Source organism: Corvus kubaryi, unplaced genomic scaffold (genome assembly GCF_017639235.1).
Source record: "Corvus kubaryi isolate FWS band 111438036 unplaced genomic scaffold, C.kubaryi_AGA036_p1.0 37385, whole genome shotgun sequence".
In the NCBI taxonomy this organism is placed as follows: Eukaryota; Metazoa; Chordata; class Aves; order Passeriformes; family Corvidae; genus Corvus; species Corvus kubaryi.
The window spans coordinates 29,141,980-29,163,092 of record NW_024581127.1 but is presented as its reverse complement, the minus strand read 5'-3'; the positions used below and the strand labels follow the sequence as shown (position 1 = coordinate 29,163,092).

Below are 21,113 nucleotides of genomic sequence, written 5' to 3'. Positions count from 1 at the left end.
ATTTACAACTAGAGTGCTACAATTATGTGCTGTACTTGCCTAAATATCTCCTAACATCAATGAAAGGATGACTCAAGAGCTTGCTATTAATATATTAAAATTTAGTTTTTGTGGATTAAGAGGAAAATCTTAAAACTTATGAGAACAAAAATAAGCCTGAAACCTCAAGACCCCTCTAAATGGTATTTGAAATTAACGCCTAATCACCTTTGCAATCAAACTACATGATATTAAGATCTGTGTTGTTATCAAAATAACCACCAAAAAAAAAAGTTTACATTGGCATTTTCTTTATCTAAATACTGCATCTTGCTTTTATTTTTTAAAAAAGGAAGCCTAAGTTACGAAGAGAAATGCTAGAGAGAGCATTTTATATGGACATATCCAAAATACCAGTTTGTTTCTAAACGGCAAATGTTTTGCTTCAATACTGAATTCAGTATTTATTGGAAGCCAGGAAAAAGCTTCAGGAAAAGCAGATATTTCAATGTTATCTGACAGCAGAGCTCTTACACTCTCCTTTTGAGGTGCCTTTCACCAGACTTCTAGAGAGGGTATTGATGTATGTGGGCCTCAGGTCTTCCCTCCTATAGGTAACAGTTAACCCAACCAGCAGGAATGAGTATTTAGCTAATGCTTCTACTGTAGCTAAATAACTACTAAAAACCCCAGACAAATAAAAAAAAAAAAAAAACCAACCAAAAACCAAAAAAGCCCACCCAAAACTAGAAATGCATAATGCTAATTATTGCAATGTTATTGTTTACAACAAGGAACCCAGATGGACTGATGGCAGTATCTTACACTTGATTTCAAATCATACTATCATCAAATACAGAACAAAGAACGGGTTGATGGAAGCCCTTCATACCTTTCAGGAGAATACCCTGTCTATCTCCTTTTTGCCCATTATCCCAATACACTTTAAAATACTGACATTGAGAATGACTTTTTTCTCCTGACATAGAAAGAAAAGAAGTAATGGTTAGGAAGGGAGAGAAGATAAAAATCAGGGACACAGACTCTGCATAGCAGGGGAAAACGAAGTACCTAATACAGTGCAGGGAAAGAACACAAGACAGATTAGCTGGGTTTAGTAAGAAAAAGCTGGGCTGCTCAAAGAGACACCACACAGAACTATCAGACAAGACTCTCTACCACCAGTTTTGATTCACACTGGGGCATATGGAACCAGCTCTATTTTCCTAATATTTCATTTCAAAAATAGCTCATGAAAACTCTGCGAACAATTTTTGTATTTCACTTCTTAAATTTAGAAGGAAAATAAATTTGAGGTTGTAGTCTCACTGCCCTTTTGAAACAGCTGGACTGCTGGATATTTCACCAGAAGACAGGTATGTGCATTTGTATCAATTGTCTGAAGAAATTACAAAAAACTTTCTTTCAAATTCTTTAGTTTTTCTTCAAGTAACTGTTAAGAAAAATGTGTTTATCGCAGAATAATTTTTAAACCAACATCTTCCTAATCAAATTTATTCAGTTTAAAAGTAAATAGAGTTCTCCTAGTTCTTACAAATTTAACATAACTATCTGAAGTTCAACATATGCTGTTTGTGCACTATTGTTTACTGTAAGATGTGCTAGATTCTTCTGTATTTAAATATTCAGTTCCACACTTTTACACAGTTCTGGGCAAATGTAAACATTTAAAATTGCAATTACTATGAAATGCCATCCACAGCATATTTGAGTGTACTGTGGTACTGAGTCCTTTTCCTCTAAGAAAATATTTAAATGAACAAATGTGATTCCAAGTACTGGCAAAACAGATCCCTGAACAAAAATGATTTTTTTAGAAAGACTTTCCAGACTATACCAACATAAAAAAGTGCTAAGGTTTGGGGGGAATTAAGTTTCAACAAGTAAAACAATGGTAACTGAGTTTATGGGTAAGATTTAGCACAGCTGACCATGATGTTACTAACACAAAAGTAAGTTTCTGCTCAGAGCCAAACTTAGAATCACTTGCCCCAAAGAAGCTTTACAAGTAACACAGAACAGACAAAGCTTGAACAATTTAAGCAAATTCATAACATATCTGCTCAAAAATCCCAAGAAGGGCTGAAGATAAAGGTGTTTTATCCATACCTGGTGGATCTCTGCAGATGTAACAGATGTACTGCTCTGGAATGCTGTCCTCCAACAGTCCCATGCATACACTGTGCTGCCAACACAAGCATTCTTCACACTGACATCAGAAAAAAAACAACAAAAGCAAAAACTAAAACTGAGACAAGCAGATGCAAAAACTCAGAAGCTACTTCTTGTATCATCAAAATCCAGAGAACAGCAGTTTAATTTAAATAGCTGGTTTGAGCAAGATTATTTTAGTTGGGCAATTTGTGCTTGGGTAGACAAAGACATCAAGCTAAAAAAAAAGAGCTCTAGATCTGAAAGTTACCTCAACCACAAACTCCAGACTGGAGAAAAAAAAAAAAAAAAAGAAACTGAAGATGTATTATTTAATACAATTTTATTACAACATTCAGTATTTTAGCACCTACATATTTAGTACTGAAACATAAGACAGGAGTATAATATTATAGTAAAGTAGAAAGATAATGTAATACATTACAGCATAACAGTGAAAAGTAGAAAACTCTTCAGTTTAATTATTTATATTTACAAAGCATCTCTCCAGTGCGCTAGAAAGATGTGCTTTTAATATCGCACCAATGGAAAATCTAAAAGAAAAAGAAAATGAAGAGAAAATGAAAGAGGAGAAACAAGAGAATAGGAGAGCAAAATAGAAGTGGTAAGACATGAGAGCCTAGAAACAGCAAACTGGTTGCTCTCAGTGAGACAAGCATGAAGAGGAAAAATCAGGCCATTAGACTTCAAAAACAGGCAGGAAACTACCTCTTAAAAAGATATTTCCCTTTCTCAACTCTGTGCTTGCCAGTGTTTTAAATACCTGTTGGCTCACTGCTGAAAATCTCCCCTCTTTGCTTTGACACGCCTTCGAGCATCAACCTGTTTAAAACACCAAAGCCACCTTTCCTCCTGTCACTACAGCTACAATATCATTCTCTTGTGTCTCCAAAGACTGCCACACCAGTCCATTTTTCCACATTATTACCACAGCCAAACTCCTGCTCAGTTCCTCCAACACAGCACTGCAATTCAACCTGCTCCCAGACAGACCCTGTGTGCCTTCCATTGCCAGGGCTCTGTCAGTTCCAGAAGAGTTAAGTCCACTAACACGACAGCCCTACTTGTTTCCTTTAAATCTTGACTAAAAGCCTCCATACTGTCAACAGGAACTGTACCACAGTAATAGTTGAATACAAACCTGTTTTTTGAATGGGGGTAAAAACCACAGGAAGTTCATGACCTTTTTAAATTATTGGCAACTGAGTTCTTCCTTACTGCTTTCTGCATCTGATTTAATCACTGCATTATAAACTCCTTGACAAAAAAGACTTGAAATTACTCATGGATGGGAAATGGTCTCTTCATTGGAGTACAAAGAAATAAGCAGCAGGAGTTGCAATCCATCAACACCTGAATGCTGTGCAAACATGGTATACTCTTCTTCCATTTTATTTATACCAACTTAAGATGTAAATTCTCAGCAGTTTCTAAAACCTGGTACTAATACCCAGTGTGAGAGAAGTGCTATTCTAAAGATGAAACACACATCACAGTACTGACAGTACTTAGTGTCTGCACGGGAGACATGTTGCACACAGAGGGACATTTACAGTGAGCAGAGAGGTTTCTATAAGTGGTACTGCAAAGCACAAGAGCCAAACCAGAAGGGCTCGTATAATCAGGATGGTCTGGGGAACAGAAGCAATGGTTTGTGGCAAAGGATACTTTATTCCAAATTTATCAGCTGACTTCAAAGAAAGGTTACCTTTCCTTACAAATTTGTCCTACGTATCAAATTGCTAGAGAAACTCCATCCTAGAGCAACAGCTCTGCATCCACTGAACAGAGGCAAACCAAGTGCAGAACGAAGAAATATTTTGTTCTTGTTCACTTATGTACAGCTCTCTACATAATTTCAGTCTGTGACACATCAAAAGGGCACCTTCACAAGCAAAACACACGGAAAATATAACTCCACACACCAAACTTCTTTACCTGAATCATAAAGCCATTTTCTTCATCAAGTTCACAAATGCATCTAACAATTTCATTGAGAGCATCATCTTCATCCTGAGACTCTTCAAAGTTAGTTGAATCAAAATCCTGATTGTATTCATCACCACTAAGTAACAAACTCTCTGTGGAAGAATCATCCAAGAACTCCACATCTGAAAGGTCTAATAAAAATAAATACATGTGAAACTGTGTGTGAAGAGACACAATAATTCACAGAAATACAGGGAGTTTCGACAGTTAAAAATCTTAATCTGCATTAGCAAAAAAATCGCTCTCAAACACACTGCTGGTATATGAGATTTCTAGATGAATTCTGCAAAGTCCCTTTAACGTGCTCTCCTCAGATGCAGAGTAGCAACACTTAACCAAAGCAAGTACAAGGTAGAACAGCTTAAGGAGTGTAAGCATTTTGATTTAAATAGATGAAGGATAAATCAGTCACTGTATTTATGGCTACAATCCCAAACATAAACCAAATTATTTCCTTTAAAATTCTCTTTCTTAACAAATTAAACGTATAAATTGTAATTTGCTGTTCATTCAACCTACTTTCTCCACTAAGGTCAACGGACAGGATAGCTCTTGGATACTGGTATGAAGTGTTCTTCTCTGAGAACATGCTGCGCAAAGTCAGAGAGCTGCCCGAGGACCGCGTTAAGGGAGAGGAGCACCTGTCCAGGAATTCAACAGAACTGTCTTCATAATCTGAATAATCTGAAAAGTTAAAAGAAAAGAAGTCGCTCTTACAAAAGTAAAATTCATGACAAAAAACCCCAAAAGAATATTGTGTATAGATTATACCGCAGCATTATGTTGACAAGTAAAGAATATCAATGCTGAGGTATCAGGATGATGAAACTGTAAATAAGAAATGGCAAAAGCTCTTTGTAACATTTTATTAAAAAATTTCCAGTAAGAAACATATTCATCCTGCACCATCTGCTATCCTTAGAGATGCTGCTGGTGACTCTCTCTTTTGCCTTAGGTCTGCTTGCAGCACTACCAGCATTGCTACTTAGAAGCAACCACAGATGACCCTGTCAGTTTAAGTTATAAAAGCTTGTCTGCACCCCTGCAGAGGAGCACAGGGAGCCCAAAGAAAATTGCCTTTGGATCTTCCCAGGCCCATCCCAGGAGACATCAATGGGCCAAAAGGTCCAGGAATGGGCTAGGGAGCATCCCAGGAGAGTACATACACATAGCCCCAAAGGAAGAGGATGAGCAGGCAAACAACAAACACACCCTGGCCAGGCCCCTCTCAGACTCTCCCAGCAGTGCCATCACCTCCATTATCCATGCATGAAACCCCTCACGATCTGTTACGCACAGCAGCTCTCTGGACCATCTTCTGGACTAAGGGCAGTTGCAGCCCAGTGGGCTGCCAGTGGGGGTCACTATGGGATGTGGGGCAAAATCATTTTGGGTTTGCAAATGACTTATTATGAAATGTCCAGGGAAGAAAATAAAGGTGGGGAAAATGGATGGACTGAAGAGATTTGGGGAAGAGCAATTACAGGGAGAACGAGGGAATAACACGATACAAAAGGCCAGTTATGCATTAATAGTTTTGTGGTCAGTACACCCATCTGGCCATGCCCTGCATCCAGTCTGTGATGGCAAAGGTTGTACGTTTTTCTCCTCGGAGCCATTGAAAAGTTGTCTGGACATAATCCCGGGCAACCAGCACCAGGACAAGGGGGGTTGGACCACTGCACCTCCACTTCCAACCTCAGCTATTCTGTGATTCTTATTAAATCTCATTTCCATCTCTTACACTGGGGAGGAGCTCTCCATTCAGGGTTCAGGTGTGTACATGGTCCGTGTGCCAGCAAATGGAGGGGCACTGCAGGTCGAAAGGTCCGTGTATCTGTGGTGCCAGCACTCAGACTGCAGTGACTGCAGTGCCAGCCCCATGCCAGGGATCTCTGGTCACAGAGGCCCAAGAGCTCATGCTACAGCACCTGCAGCCAGTCCAAGTGTCTGATTGCTTGCATGGATCAAGCTGGACCAGCTGATGAGCAGGTGAAATGGCCTGAGAGCAAGGGGTCAGTGGGTCTGCAAGGGCGAGCTCTGGGTGGAAGTGCCTCTCTAAGCGGGAGAGCTGGGGTGGGGGGGCTCTGGGGACCTGGGGAGTCCTGGCCAGTGCTGGGAGTGTGAGAGAATGCGCACGGAAGTGAGACTGTCTGTACTGCAGTGGGGCTGCTGCCCCCTGAGCTTGTATCTGCAGGCACCAGAAACTGGAAAGACTGGGATTCAGAGGAGCTACTGGTAGCCAGTGTCTGAGCCCACCTGTTGCAGAGATCCCCACTTATACACCTCTGTATTATCTTCCTGCTCAGCCAGAGAAAGGAGCAGGATGAGGCTGTTGTAACACACACACAAGCATAGACAACACCATGTGCTTCTGCCTGCTGGTCATCCAGTGGTACTGACATTTATATTGACAACAGCATCATATCTTTTCCTCTAATACAAACTATTTTCAACAGTCTCAAGAAACATATTTGCAACCCTGTCCCTAATCATAATGACTGGAGAGACTGTCCTAGGAAAGCCATGTAATTGCAAATCATTGAATAGTTAGGCTTGGAAGAGACCTTAAAGATCATTTTGTTCCATGCCCCCTGCCATGGGGAGGGGACACCTTCCAGTAGACCGGGTTTTTCAGAGGCCCATCCAACCTGGCCTTCAACACTTCCAGGGATGGGACATCCACAACTGCTCTGGGCAATCTGTTCTGGTGGCTCACCATCCCCTCAGACAAGAATTTCTTCCGAATATCTAACCTAAATCTACCCTCTTTCAGTTTAAAACTGTTACCCCTTGCCCTATCACTACACTCCCTTTAAAGAGTCCCTCCCCATCCTTCCTGTAGGTCTCCTGTAAGTACTAGGAGGCTACTACAAGGTCTTCCCCCAGCCTTTTCTAGGCTAAACAGGCTCTCAGCATCTTCTCATAGGGGAGGTGCTCCAGCCCTCTGATCATCATTGTGGCCTTCCTCTGGACCCTGAGCATGCCCATGGCTTTAATCAGTAATTATGAGTAGCTACCCATCAAACTTAATACTTCAAATACAAGCAAGTAATCAGATTACTGCACTTTGATCCTTCTGTAGGAAGCACTCCTGCTTTCACCTGTAACTACGGTTTTCCTGCTATGGGTTCCACAATATCCTCTCCTAGATAACCTTCCATGAAGTCAATTTTCCCTTTACTGTCTCTGTCCAATGCACACTATCTCCAGCATTTCCCAAGTGTATTCACTGTAGTCAACCCAAGGAGCAGCTGTACTTCATGCTGGATGGCTTTCAACCTCACTGCAACAGAGCAGCATAAAAACCAGGTGTTACCTACCTTCTGCTACACATAGGTTTTATACAGTCAGTAAATCATACACACACTTGGAGCACAAAAAACAGTTCTTGTTGGGGTTTTTTGGTTTGTCTTAAAGCCTTGTGCAAAACTTACCTGGGGCACCCAACGTACCCATTCCGTCTTCTTCCCCAAGATGCCTCAATTTGATTTCAAAAGGAGCATGCCTCACACCCTTACACTATCCACACCTGGAGTGGATAGTCCTGGAGAGAGAGTGCTGCTTCTTTTGACAGATCAGCTTTTTCAGGGTCAGACACTGGAGTCAGAATCCACCAGAGTATTTTCATTTCTTCCCCAGTTAAAAAATAATCCATATTGAATACCTCTGCCTTGCTAAACCCAGGTTTTCACAAGATGAATTTGCAAAGAATAAAATACTCAATTTTTACTCACTCTGCCTTTTGCATCTGGATTTAAGATTTCTATTTGTTGAGGCATTAGGCATATTTTCTTCTCATATTTACAAACACTGGGTAAGACCCCTAGAAATTGGAACCTAAATATGATACCTCTGCCAAGCTTCTAAGTTTCAAGACAAGCTGGTAAAAACACCAAAGGAATAAAAAGATGAGATAAAAAACAACAACAACAGAAAAAAGCAAAAAAACCCAAAAAACAACAAGCCAAAAAACCAAAAAAACCCCACAAAAAACCACAAAAATCCCCAGCCCACAACAAACCACCTTATAACCACAAGAAGACAAAACCAAAGAACAATACTGGGCACATACCTAGCACCTTATCAGCATCTTCTTGTAAATACTTAGATGCCTTCCCAGTGCAAGTAAGCAGCTCCCAATGATTTTTAGGTAAAATAAGCAATTGAAGTTTATAGCATAAAATTATATTACTCCAGTATAAAGATGGTGAGGTACACAAAACCTACAATATTGCAATTCACACTCAAGAACTGCATGATCTGGAAGCATTTTCATGTTAGAGCACAAATCTTAGACAGAGAAACAAATAATCCTTGACAAAAAACATTTGTCAAGGCAATAGACAAGGCTGTTACAACAGAGATGCCAACCTCAGCTGTTAAGGATTAACTGTTAAAGAGGGGGTGCATTGCATACAGTAAACCACTGAAATTCAGCAACAAACTAGATACTAGAATAATTTTAATGTCCAAGCTAAATATATAGGACACGTATACAGAGCTTCAAACAAAGAATTTAAAGAGATGAAAACAACAAGCATATATTTTTGAGGAAGAAAAAACATCTATGAAATATGTATGTCTATCACATAGAGACAGGCTAGAAATACAAGAAAAAGAGAAGTCACAGACCCAAGTGTCCTTTTCATATTTAACACTAAAACTTACTCTTGGACATGTCTGAAATTTTACATCCATATTGTTTACAAACAAGTTTTACTATCTAATGCTAGAAATATACTGGGCGGTTTCAGTTACTTTAAAAAAATATAAATGGAACTTACCATGCTGCTTTGATTTCTTCTTTTTTTTCTTCTTCTTTTTCTGCTTTGGTTTATGATCTTTTTCCTTCTTCTCCTTTTTCTCCTTTTCCTTTTCTTTCTTTTTAGCTGAAATAAAAATTAAACAATTTAAAGCAGCTTAAACTAAACAAGGCATTCAAAATCAAGTGCTCTAGTTGTCTAGTCAGATCAAAATGATTCAGTTAATTTACTTGATATCTTTGGCACATCTCTTATTAATAGTTGATATAACAGTTCAAAGAAATCTCATTTGACAAATAGTATAATTTTAAGTATTTCAAAGTAAGACATCATAGCAGAAAAAAATACAGCAAAGTACACAAAATATGTAGTATCATATAAATAGCTTGTAACTTCTATTTTACTTACAGTTTATAACAAAAAGATTTGGGCAAGAGAAAAAGCTTTCACAAGTGCAAAATTCCCAATTATAAAGGCTACATTATCCTAAATCCATGTATTAGGCCTACAGAAAGACACTTGAAGGAAATTTCAGTATCACAAATCTGCTGCTGCTGTCAGCACTCTGCACTATACAGTGGCATCCTCATAGAAAACTGATTCTGACTAGAATTTGACACATTTTTTATGCTGCAGTTCACTTTTAACCACTGTTGGTATACACATGAGGACAAGTACTTTGACTCTGAAAAATTATTTTTATCCTGTTAATTCTCCCCAGACAAAATACATCCCACATTTTCACTCTATTTCTTAAGTTATCAGTAGGAGACAAATAATAAGGAAATTAACTTGCTACAAAAAATAAGCCTTGAAGTCAGGATTGTTTTCTGCACACAAATTGGATCAGTCTTATCTTCTTGAGGAACACAGAGACAAAACTTTTACCTCCTGAAAAAACGAGGCAGAATCACTTCTGAATTCTTGCCAGTCTCTAATAATTTATTTTGAACACAGGATAAAACCAGAGTCCACTTCAATTTATATTTTATTTCATAAATTGACAAATGTTTTGCTAGTAACCCTTGTTTGCTCTTCCCATCTCAATTCTGACAGCACAATGAAACAGCCAGTATTATTCATTCTACTAAAAAAACCTCATTCAAATGAAAAACCAGAGGCAGTGGGCTTATAAGTACTTTAGGATCCCTCAAAATCCTTGCTATGGGCACTTTCATTTTATCTTACAAATTATTCTTCTATAACAAACCTGTCATATACACAAAAACTTTTTGTAAGACCTTAACAAACAAGAAGTGCAGCTGGGCCCAGGAAATATTTTATGCTTTTACATCTGCTCTTCAGAGACATTAAGTGTTAGAGAATTTTTCTTTTTCTCCTAAAAATAATATTGCTCTCTATGTACCATATGTTGAAGAACTTTTCTCTTCCAGTTTTCCTTTTCTTTCCATTCTAGCTGCACCTGCAAATTGAAGAATATATGCCATAAGGCCAATGTCTGGCTGATGACCTACTTTCTTGTAAAATTCATTAGACTGTAAAAAATCCTAATGGCACACAGTAACAAGAAACATACAAACAATACAATTATTTTTCATGTCATTTTACAATTATTTTTATTGTCTAAAGCACTGGAAACAAAAAGTATTGTAGTTTACCAACTTCTGAATGCTTGTCCTTCTCAATCATGTTCTTTAATATTTTCTCCTTCAGACTCTCAAAACATTTCTCCTTTATGGGCACAGAGCACTGTGTCTCTGTCCCTTCAGAGCTCACTGATGTGGAAGACCTCTTTTTTTTACTATTCCCTTTGGGTAACTTGAGACTACTGGTTAAAGGCATTTCCAGATGCAAGGCATGTACATGGGACGAAGGTGCTGAAAACAAGAAGATGGATTTACTCGGCATTCCATAAGGATTGCAGCCAGCCAGGGCTGGGTCAGATCACTGAAATGTCAATATTGGTCATATCATCATCACACTTATCAGATAATTACTGCATATGAATGTCTAGATCTTAGTCTTACATACAAGACAATACATGCCACAGAAGGTTTCTTCCTATGTTTTGGAATTTGCACTCGCTTTTAAACTGCCTGTACTGGTTAAAATGTGCTTTTGCTGACACTTCTAAGCCTTTTTGTTTCCTGTATTTCACTGTAATAGAAACCCACAAGAGTAACAGCTAAAGGTGCTGACACTGTCAGTATCATTTAAGTTAATGCTCCATTATGTTTACAGAAAAATTAAGCTCTGGTACAACATTTTTAATCCTACGTATAAAACATTTCTGGTAATTGAATTTTTCATTGATTTTAATACTTAAAATAACTCACTTTCATTAATCCACATTTGAATTATTTGCAAAAGTACTGTGATTTGTCAGAATTCAGCATCATATACTGATAATTTCTATCTTGTACTATTTAGAAAAGTTTATTCAGTGAAATATGTAGCTGTTTTTTTAGCTTTTTATCTGATGCAAGTTAGGAAGTAACAAACTGAAAACAAAACAAAACTGAAATTATAATTTTCACTGCTAATATTTATAATAATTTTAAAATAATCGAACTAAAATAAAAGTTATTTATAAAGAACATTACTGAGGTAATTCAAAACTCTCTATTACTGTGTCCATCAATATTGTGAGAGCTTCAAGTTTCATCTAGGTGTAATCAGGAAAGCCTAATTTTTATCAGACCCTTGAGGACATTTTAGGACCATGCCAAGGACATACTGTACAAAAATGCAGCTCTGTGAAGTCATAAGGGGTTCACGTTTTTCCATGCCAGCTGTAAACACTTGGAGGCACAAGTTAACTTCGGTGTCTCTCAGAACAGCCCAACAAAAGCACTACCATGTAAAAATAAAAAAAAATTAAAAAAAAAAAATCCTGAAAAATACCTGCTACTCGTCAAGATATTCAACAAGACAAAATATGGAGCTGAGAATGCACTAAGCAGCACTAAGATAATTTAGAAAATTCATCAGTCATAAAAAGATTCTGGGGAAAAGACAACACTTCAGGGCTGACCCTGTACAGTGGCCTTCCCGACTAGGACAGACCAACCAAATTCTACTGGGATACAGCACAGCTCACACAACACCCACTCCCACTCCTACCCGCCTTCCTGGGAACACGACCAAAATGCCACCAGTCAGAAAGCCACAGGGCCAGCAAGAGCAATAGAAAGTGGTGCATCCCATCTCACACCACACAGCACTTTGAAATGCCAGATGTCCCCAGCTGCAGGACAGCTCTGGACCATGCAATCCAGGCAGCAGCAGCTGCTCAGTTCTGGTGCTGGCTCCTGCCACATGCCACGAGCTGCATCACCATGGCTGGGGCTACCTGAGTCTTTCCACTGCCTCAAATCAACCATCTCACCTAAGACCATAATCCTTTTAAGACTAATTCAGGCTCTTGCCTTTGTCTGTATTTCAAGTGCATTTAGCTTGCTGGAGTACTTATCATTGACACAAAACACTATCCAAATTACTCCTTTCTTGGGTTTCCTAATTACCATTTGTCTCTGTTACAGGACTGAACTGCTCTGCCATCTGTAGAGCAATAAGTATATTTTAGCACATTAGTAAAAGAAAAAAGTGACACTTTCCCACATCATCATGCTATCAACGTCTTGTCTCATTTCTAAAAAGAGTGCAAAAGGATCACCCAAATGCACGTAATTCAGTTAGGTCACTGCCATTTTGATGAAAAGATGTGAGAACACTCCATCCAAACAACCTCAAGGGAAATTTAGTCTCAACATTAGATGAATTAGTATTTAAACTTTATTATTGAGAAGAAACCCTGACCTGATATCCAAATATGTTTTAATACCAACAGCCACAACAAAACAAATTTCAGGATCTCAATAATATTCAAGCACATATGACAAAGTAATCAATAACTGTTTGAGGGAACACTTATATTGGGCAGAAATCTGCTCCTGTCAAGCAAATACGCATCTTGCTGTCAGAACTCTCCAGACTGCCTTTCTGTAGTAATCTGAAAATAAAAATTGCTATAATGCTGTATACACTGCAATGTCATTCTTGGCTTTTACTTTTCTTCATTGAAAATCATTTTAGACTAAGACTCTTAAATTCTCAAATCCTACATAAAGTGTTAAGGCTTGAAAAGTCTACTTTTCAACTGTGCAATCACTATGCTTTACATATAACCACAAAATTAGACAAGGTAGTCAGTTGGAAGGGCAAGTAACAAATACAACCAGAAAAATATTAGTTCCTTTATGGAAACGCTACCTTTTTTTTTGAAATGCTACTTTTAATTGCAATTTTATTCCTCTTAAGGAGTCTAGCCAGCCACCTCCCACACAGCGAACGTGGGAGGTCTGCAGTTAACACTCAGCACAAAGACGACCAGAGATTGGACTTGGTAAACTACTGATTTTGTCACTGTTCCAAGATCAATTTTATCACTAGAAGACTAATTTCAGATTAAAAAGAAATGCAAACCACAGCATTCCCAGTCCAGTTAATGACATGTTTCCAGTGCTACTCATCCTGTTATGGCACAGGGAAGTGACACAAACCCCTTCATGCAAGTACAGGCACAGGACAGGATGTTGTGCCACAAGTACAGCAGCACAGCTGGGCTTGCAGTGCTACTGCTAATTGAGATGCATCAAGTTCAAATGAATTGTAGCAATCTGAAGCAACTTATTTTGTTGACTGATATTCTATTTCACGGCTTTCCATGTTTCAAGTAATATCATAAATATCATCATCTGCATTAATACACAACTTAAATCCTATTGCGATAGAAATATCAATCATGCTGGTCATATTTAATTTAGTGTTTCAAATTCCCAGTGCATAGGATCAATTTTATACCTAAACAGACTTTTAAGTGTCTATCACAGATTAATACTGGACCCTGCCCAAAATGATGTCTTTAGGAAGAATAAGCCCATGAAAAGGTTCTTGCTTGCCTCATAACCAACCCAAACTGGGAACTTCTGGGCAGAGATTAGAATGGCAGGCATTCAAATTAGGGAGTAACTCTGACTGTTAATAGATGGTTGGAGTAAAACAAACAGCCCCAAAGTAACAAGAGCAAGTAACAAGATGAACCATAGTTCATCCCTCTTACAAGCAAGGTAAAGTACTCAGTAACACTGGCAAGAGATTTTAAAAAGAGACCTATATTATTTACTGAAAATTTTGTACATCAGCTGTTTCTTGTTCCTGCTGTAGTAAACCTGTTACCAAGGAAATTATATAAAAGTATGCAATGTTTTTATTTCTTTTAGTCTTAAATGCAAATTTTCCCCATATAGTTAACCTAATGTTACCACACTAGCAACATTGTCTATAAGCATTAGGATAGGATATAGCAGCTAGCAATAATAAATTATATTAGCATTACAAATATTATATTGCTAGATTAGTAAGTGTAACAGTATTTTCCTTTTACTTAAATCTCAAAGCCCAGATTGCTTGCTGAAATTGTCTGCTCAATATACAACAGTTAAACTAACATAAATGGTGCAGAGTTACAGAAACCAAGAAAAACTACCAAAAATTTAAAAGAGAAGCACAACTACAGAAAGACCTGAAGTTCATGTATTCAGAATGGCAAATCTACAGTGTTTTGCAAGTATTCTGACTGACTGTGGATTTAAACTCTTTGAAACAAAACAGATGCAGATTTATAGTAGTTCTTTCAGGTCAGTTACAGAACAGTTTGGATTTTACACCAAAGTTCTCAATTTGTAATGTACAGAGTCACAATGCATACATAATGGTAAACAGTGCAGTGTATGAAACTGCAGTTAGATGTTTCTGCATAACACAAATTTAACTTTTCTCAATTATCTCAAGAATGGATAGGAATGAGGAAAGCTTTGGGCACCTCTCCTGAATGTATTTGCTTGCCATTGTTTAAACAGATAATCAGAAAAGTACTGATAAATAGAGTGGATCCTATTAATTTTCCTGAAGCATGCAAGAATTTGGTGTAATTATGTGTGCTTCAGGAACATGACTTGAGAACCTGTGCTATTTCAAAGGCAAAACAATGCCTTCTAAAGCAGAGAACACAACAAATTTATTCAATAGTCTAAACTAACTCCAAAGGTTTCAAACCTGAACTTTAAATCTACATTTTTCTTTTTCTTCTAAGATTATGAGAAGGATAAACATGTTTCACCAGAGTTAAAAGATTGAGATGAACCCAAAACACATGAATTTCAGTTACAGAGTCCTAGTGATACCATTGACAGAGGCAGATAGCTCCAAAACCTGCTATGAAATCTGTGAATTAAAGATATCAACCTGCTTAGATTAGTCTTTCAGGCCACAAAGCTTATACCCAAGAAGCTGTTGGGCTAGATGCTCCAAACTACTGAAAACTTCTAACATTTGGACAAGAAGTCAGTATGAAAGCTCAAGACACAGTTCCATTTATTGCATGAAGGAAAACTGTAATACATGAAAACTAGGAACAGAACAGATGAGTCTGGAAGGTAAAAACTCAGAAGACAAAAATGTAGCTGGCAAATCAGTTCTTTTAGAGCTTGTAACTCTTAAAATTATATAGATATGAAAAAAGGCTCATTAAGCCTTTTTATATACAGTATAAACTATCCTCTGGTATAGGCTGGAAGCACTTCTGGCTTCCCACTATGAACTCAAGTAGTAACGACAGACAATTTATCAGGGAATGTTTTTCCCTGACACAAACTGTGTGGACATGTCACATAATTTTGAGTCATTAAATAAAGGTGGCTCTAAATGAAATTTATTCTTTCTGTTATTGCTTCAGCTGTGGCCAAGACCAAAACCCAGCTCAACAAACAGGTCCAAAGTGCACTCCTGAGTGCTGGGTTTAGAAATGGCTCACTCTGCCCCGAGTCAGGCCCATGACAGGAGCAGGCAACTTCCAGCATTACCAAGTATAAATAAAATGAGCCAGAAAATATATCAGAAAAGCCACAAGTTAAATTCCTAGTAACTGAAATTACTTTTACCAAACAGGAAACAGATGGTTGTTGGAAGCTGTTGCTTTCTTTTATGATCTTGTTCAGTGAGTGGGCAAATACACATCTCCCAAAAGCACTTCTCTTAGTGGCAGGAGACATGACATAGAAAGGACTCCTATAGAAGTAATTTCCCCAGGAATCTGTTATTCTACTGCTGTGCAATGTATCAAGGGCAAATGAAGACTGTCACGTGGTTTCACTCAAGAAATTAAGTAATATTTTAATATTTTAAAAACCTTAAGTGGTGGCTCACTAGAGATACCCATAGCCCTTATTTTGACAAATTAGTTTAAGAGATTCATAGATTAATAGACTAAAATATGGTTTAAGTATCATAACTCTATCCTTTAAGGTCATGCTGTCCTCCCTTACTATCAATCACACTTATCAAAAACTTTCTGAACAGCGTATAATAATTTGATTTTTTCCCCCCCTTCCTACTTTTCTGAACAATTTTCTCATGAAACGAAACAAAACAAAACAAGAATTTTTTTTAAAAGGCTTTAAAAGAATTCCTTCTTGGAAACCGGTTAAAAATGGTATGATACCCACATAGGAGACTTATTTATAAAAAAAATTATGTGAACACCTAGCATACACTGGACAAAAACATCCCACTTTCAGGGGCTGCAAACCACTCTGCCGATCCTTCCCCACATCTCTTGGTTACCTCTATCCAAGCGTTTCACATAAACCACAGTAGACAATAAACTGCTACAAAGGGAGAGGCAGCACAGAGTTGCAGCACTGGGCTCTGTGCTGATTTTGACGGTGACCAAGTCTATATAAAGGTTTTTGATGATTTTTCAGAAATATTTTTAAGTAACATCTTGTAGCAAGCAGAGGACAGAATTTCCACTGCAAACAGAAGCAAAGCAGAGGAGTGCTGACTGTCTTCAAGAACACCACTGTTTTAAAGCCGAAGCCACAAAATAGCATGTTAGTAAACACTTCATTAATTATTTTTACAACTTTTAGCAAAAATATTTTTGAAAGAAATACTGCTTACTACATTCCACACTCTCAGATTCCCCTTAAAGCGTGTTAGAAGTGCTAATGCAGCTCTAAGCCAGTGAAGACAAAGAGTATGCAGATGAATGGAGTCCAGAAGAGAGGCAGGTTTTTGAGTGTGCAGAAAGGAAAATAAAAAGTATCCCCTCTGTCTGTGGGATTGAATACACACACATTTTAACCCTACAACTATAAATCTCTCTGGTTGTATACTGAATCTCTTTACCTGACGCTGTTGTAGCTACTCTTCCATCAGTTACTGCTTTGGAAGAAAGATATGTAATCATCTGAATATCTTCCTTGTCTTTACTGGGATATTCATTACGGAAAGTGGATTCTGTGGATAATGGTGCTGTAACTTCCGAACTACGGCTTAAATCAAGAGGGAGACATGGTCCACGCTTCTCAAGTGACACATGAGCAACATCAGGTACTACATAAAAGAAAAAATGTCATGTTAAAAAAGATACATGGGTCCAACAAACAAGTCTGGATTGCAGCGTTACATAACATAGGAACAGCATACAGCTTTAGCTACAGCAAGTCAAAATATTCCATTAGTTGAAAACCACGAAAGGTCTAATTTTTATGATTCAATTTCTCTCGGGCAGTTCTTTATTAGATTAAGATACATTACCCTCCAATTTTGATGACTGTTGGTTTTGACCACTGATGGAGAACACTTTTCCATCAGTAACTGAAGAGGGAGAAGAAACTTTTTCTACAGAATCATCAGGCAAGGAGCAAGTGGCTAAACGCTGTGATCTTCTTCTCCGTTGGCTATTTTTGTAGGATCTAGGGGAATTCACTGGCTGTGATGGACCTAAAAAGAGATCTTTCAATGTTCATGAAGCAGAGAGATACACCATCATCTTACCGCAGCATTTGAGCTCTAAAGATGGGGAGTGCTTTAAGTAGCTCTTGCTTGCAAAGCTGGCAGTCACAGCAAAACTGGTAGAAGTAATTACAAAACTGTGACTACCAGGAGCAAAGAAAGATTTATGCTCAACACAGGGTTCTGGGTTTTGCTTATTATAAATTACTAGGGCACCTACTTCCCAACTGCTAAAAGGTGGTTGTTTTAGGCAAGCAGTGTATTTACAGTAAGCAACCCTCCCCACACAACCCAGGAAGTAGGCTACTTATAATAGAAGGGGGCAACAGGATTTAACAATAAACAGAACAAATGATCACAGTTAAAGATCTAATAAGTCATGGATAGTGTTAACATACAACTTGAAAAAATAATCAAAAACAGTGTTTAATTTTATATCCCACCTCCTGCCTTCTGCTAACCTGATATCAATACCCCAACTGAAATTCAAATGCACACTGCCAGTGCATGGCACAATAAGAAGGCTCCAGAACTTTACACTTAACAAAAAAAGAAAGGGGAGGGAGGAGGATTGATATAGGTTAATATAGGCCTGATTCATTAAAAACAAAAAACCCACACTCCCCTACACCTCTCCAATATTACTCAGTTTCACAAAATTTTCTTTTTAGAGTCAGATATACAGATTTAAAAATAAAGACATGACAAAACCAACTTTCCAGTAGAGGTAAAAAAAATGTGGAAGCCAAAGATTAAAAGACCACACTAACAAGATCTAATCTACTAAGTAACCAAGTTTTAAATAAGCTATTTAAAAAAATATTGCTACAGAGAAGTCCAACTTAATCCAAAATATAAGCATGCTCCAGGAAAGCTACTTACCATTGCTCTAGGGGTGGGGATGGAAGGCGTATTACAATATGGATGACTGCTAATATTTTGTGGGGACAAAATACAATTTTTACCAATGTGTACTGAATAAATGAAGAAGGCTGAATTGGCACCCCTCCCTTTCCCACTCATTTAAAGTTATCTGTGAGCAAAGATTAAAAAGAAACTTATAAGTGAAACTATAAAATCAAGGTTAAGGGGAACACATGATGCAGGTTGAGTCTTCCATCCTCAACTACTACTCTAAAAGTGGAAAAAAAAAAAAAAAGTAGCTTTTGACTTACTGACACCTGCACTTATTTTAACCTTTGGCCTCATAATTTAATGTTCTTTAAGCCAAGAACCTGACACTAAACAACTCTAAAAACCTAATGTAATCTCAAAAAAAAATTATAGAAATACCTTAATATTCACAAAATACAATGTATTCAAGCATGCAGCGTAAAGCTTTCCCTAGTCTTCTGATAAACAGTATTTTGGTACTTGGCAAATCAGTCACACATGTTAAGAAGCTGAAAACCCATGGGATTTTTCTGGGACAAGGAAACACAATTTTTTATATTTTTCCACCACAGATCTTGAACCCATCTTCTCTTTCACATCGTGTTTGGAGGAAATATCACATAAGGTGAAGAATGCCACAGCCAACAGGTACAGAACGTCAGCCTGCTGAAGGTGAAGTTTCTCAGAGAAGGAAAGGTCCACACCAAGGTGTACGTCTTTTCTTTTTAATGAATCAGGCCCTTTTCAGAAGGGAGGTTTGATTTTTCCTGTATCACTGTTAATGCTAGTGTGAAGATTTAAGCTAGAGGGAAAGCCAACCCTTAAAAGCCATGCCTCTATAAATATCAATATATTATTTAAATGTATTACTTCTGGTAGAGTAATTCAAATGCCTTATTATGTGACTTGACTTTTTAAATAGTGAGCTACCCCTAATTCTCCCACTTGGACATTTTATTTAAAGCAGATTCATTTTTAAAAGCAATAGCCATTTACAACCAAAGAAAATTTCTGTATATCTCTTATAAGTAGTTACGGTATTTTTTTTAAAATGTCTGTGCTCACTAGTTTTATTTATCACAGAAGAAGGAAGCTGAGAGACCAGCGTCAAATCCTCGACTTGTATTAATTCTGGGGAAAGTGGTGATTTAGGGGGCTTTATACACCCGGAAGAATCTCCAGATTCTTGTTTGCATTTCTTGCTGCGAGCCTTTCCTGAAGACAAAGTTGAGGATAACAGTGCAGGTTTCTGAATGTTGGCAGAACTGCTAATATCAGCTTCATTTTTTTTCTGACTTTGTGGTTTAGGTGAAATCTCCTGAATAAATAATAAAAAATTGATACTTTTATTTCAGTTTCTTCGCTGTAGTTCTTGTATTCTATTTTGCTCTTTTTAAAAGCAATTTTAGTACTCAAACATATATTAAAGCAACATTATTTTAAGTACAAATGAAAACTATTTAAAATGCATCACATTAAATTTTGCTTTTTTTAAAGGAGCACTACCAATTGTTTTCAGTATTCAGAATGCTCAATTCTTACTATTTGAAACACCTACAAAAAAGCCTGAAAATAAAACATTTTTCCTCTATTCCCAATTTAAAAATTCAATGAAGTATTTTTAGTTTTCTCTTTTGTTTTCACTGTCAGTGCAGTCTCCCAGTAAAACCTGGAGGGCATCTGTTCCCAGCCAGACTACACACACTGATGCACATCACAGAGCATTTCACGCTGGAAGGGACCCTTAAGGATCCCCAAGTCCTCCTCCCTGCTCCTCACAGGACTGCCTGCTGCTGAATCACGACTGGGAGTGTTATCCAGACACTCCTTGAACTCTGGCACTGCTATGAGCAAACAATCCTTCCTCAGAGGATTGCAGGTCTAAAAAAAGTTGCCAAAGTTTTCCCTACACAGTCATTTCCCCCACCAGAGATGGGGGAGGAAAAAAAAAAAAAAAGCAGTTCCTCAGGAAAACTATATTTAACAAGGAATTTGTATTTTTGAGAACCTGAAAAAGTTGATAATGCTCCTTTAAGGAATGTCTGAAAACAATGAAAAGTTTCCAACACACTCTCACACAACCCCTTTCAGTGCTGGGAGTCTGGATTTCACCACATTATATGTTTGTGCAAACATGAAGAAATCACAACTTCTAGCACCACAGGGTTAAATAGTTTGCTAATTGTCGGGGGAAAATGAGCAGATGAAGAGTTAAAATAGTTTTTGAAGGAAAAAAAGTCACCATATAATGCATGTCTCCAAATTCCTCAATTTTCATCCTTCTTAACACAAATAGTGCTATTTTTAGACCATTAGCATGCATTGACAGACATTAGCATTTTAAATTTTTAACTGGAAGTTCTTCCTACATTACCAAAACTGTGCATGTGTTACAACTTGCCTAATAAGGGCAAACTACAATATCTGAACATAACTTCTCAGGCCTGTCTCCCTTCTTGTCCCAGTTACATC

The 21,113-nt window shown here is 37.7% G+C and overlaps 1 protein-coding gene across 4 annotated transcripts in view; it reads right to left on the bottom strand.

Moving 5' to 3' along the window:
• PHF20L1 (PHD finger protein 20 like 1) overlaps nt 1-21,113 on the bottom strand; it is a 56,919-nt gene that overhangs the window by 11,277 nt on the left and 24,529 nt on the right. For 2 of the 4 annotated variants that reach the window (XM_042036459.1, XM_042036460.1), the window contains 8 exons: nt 19,707-19,959; nt 17,550-17,735; nt 17,139-17,345; nt 8,949-9,053; nt 4,681-4,845; nt 4,111-4,292; nt 2,110-2,209; nt 872-958 (listed from right to left, as the gene is read on the bottom strand). In XM_042036459.1, the coding sequence (XP_041892393.1) occupies nt 872-958; nt 2,110-2,209; nt 4,111-4,292; nt 4,681-4,845; nt 8,949-9,053; nt 17,139-17,345; nt 17,550-17,735; nt 19,707-19,959 (1,285 nt within the window). Of the gene's footprint in view, nt 1-871; nt 959-2,109; nt 2,210-4,110; nt 4,293-4,680; nt 4,846-8,948; nt 9,084-10,293; nt 10,351-10,546; nt 10,766-17,138; nt 17,346-17,549; nt 17,736-19,706; nt 19,960-21,113 lie in introns of all 4 variants that reach the window. The other 2 variants (XM_042036462.1, XM_042036461.1) reach the window with 2 other exon arrangements.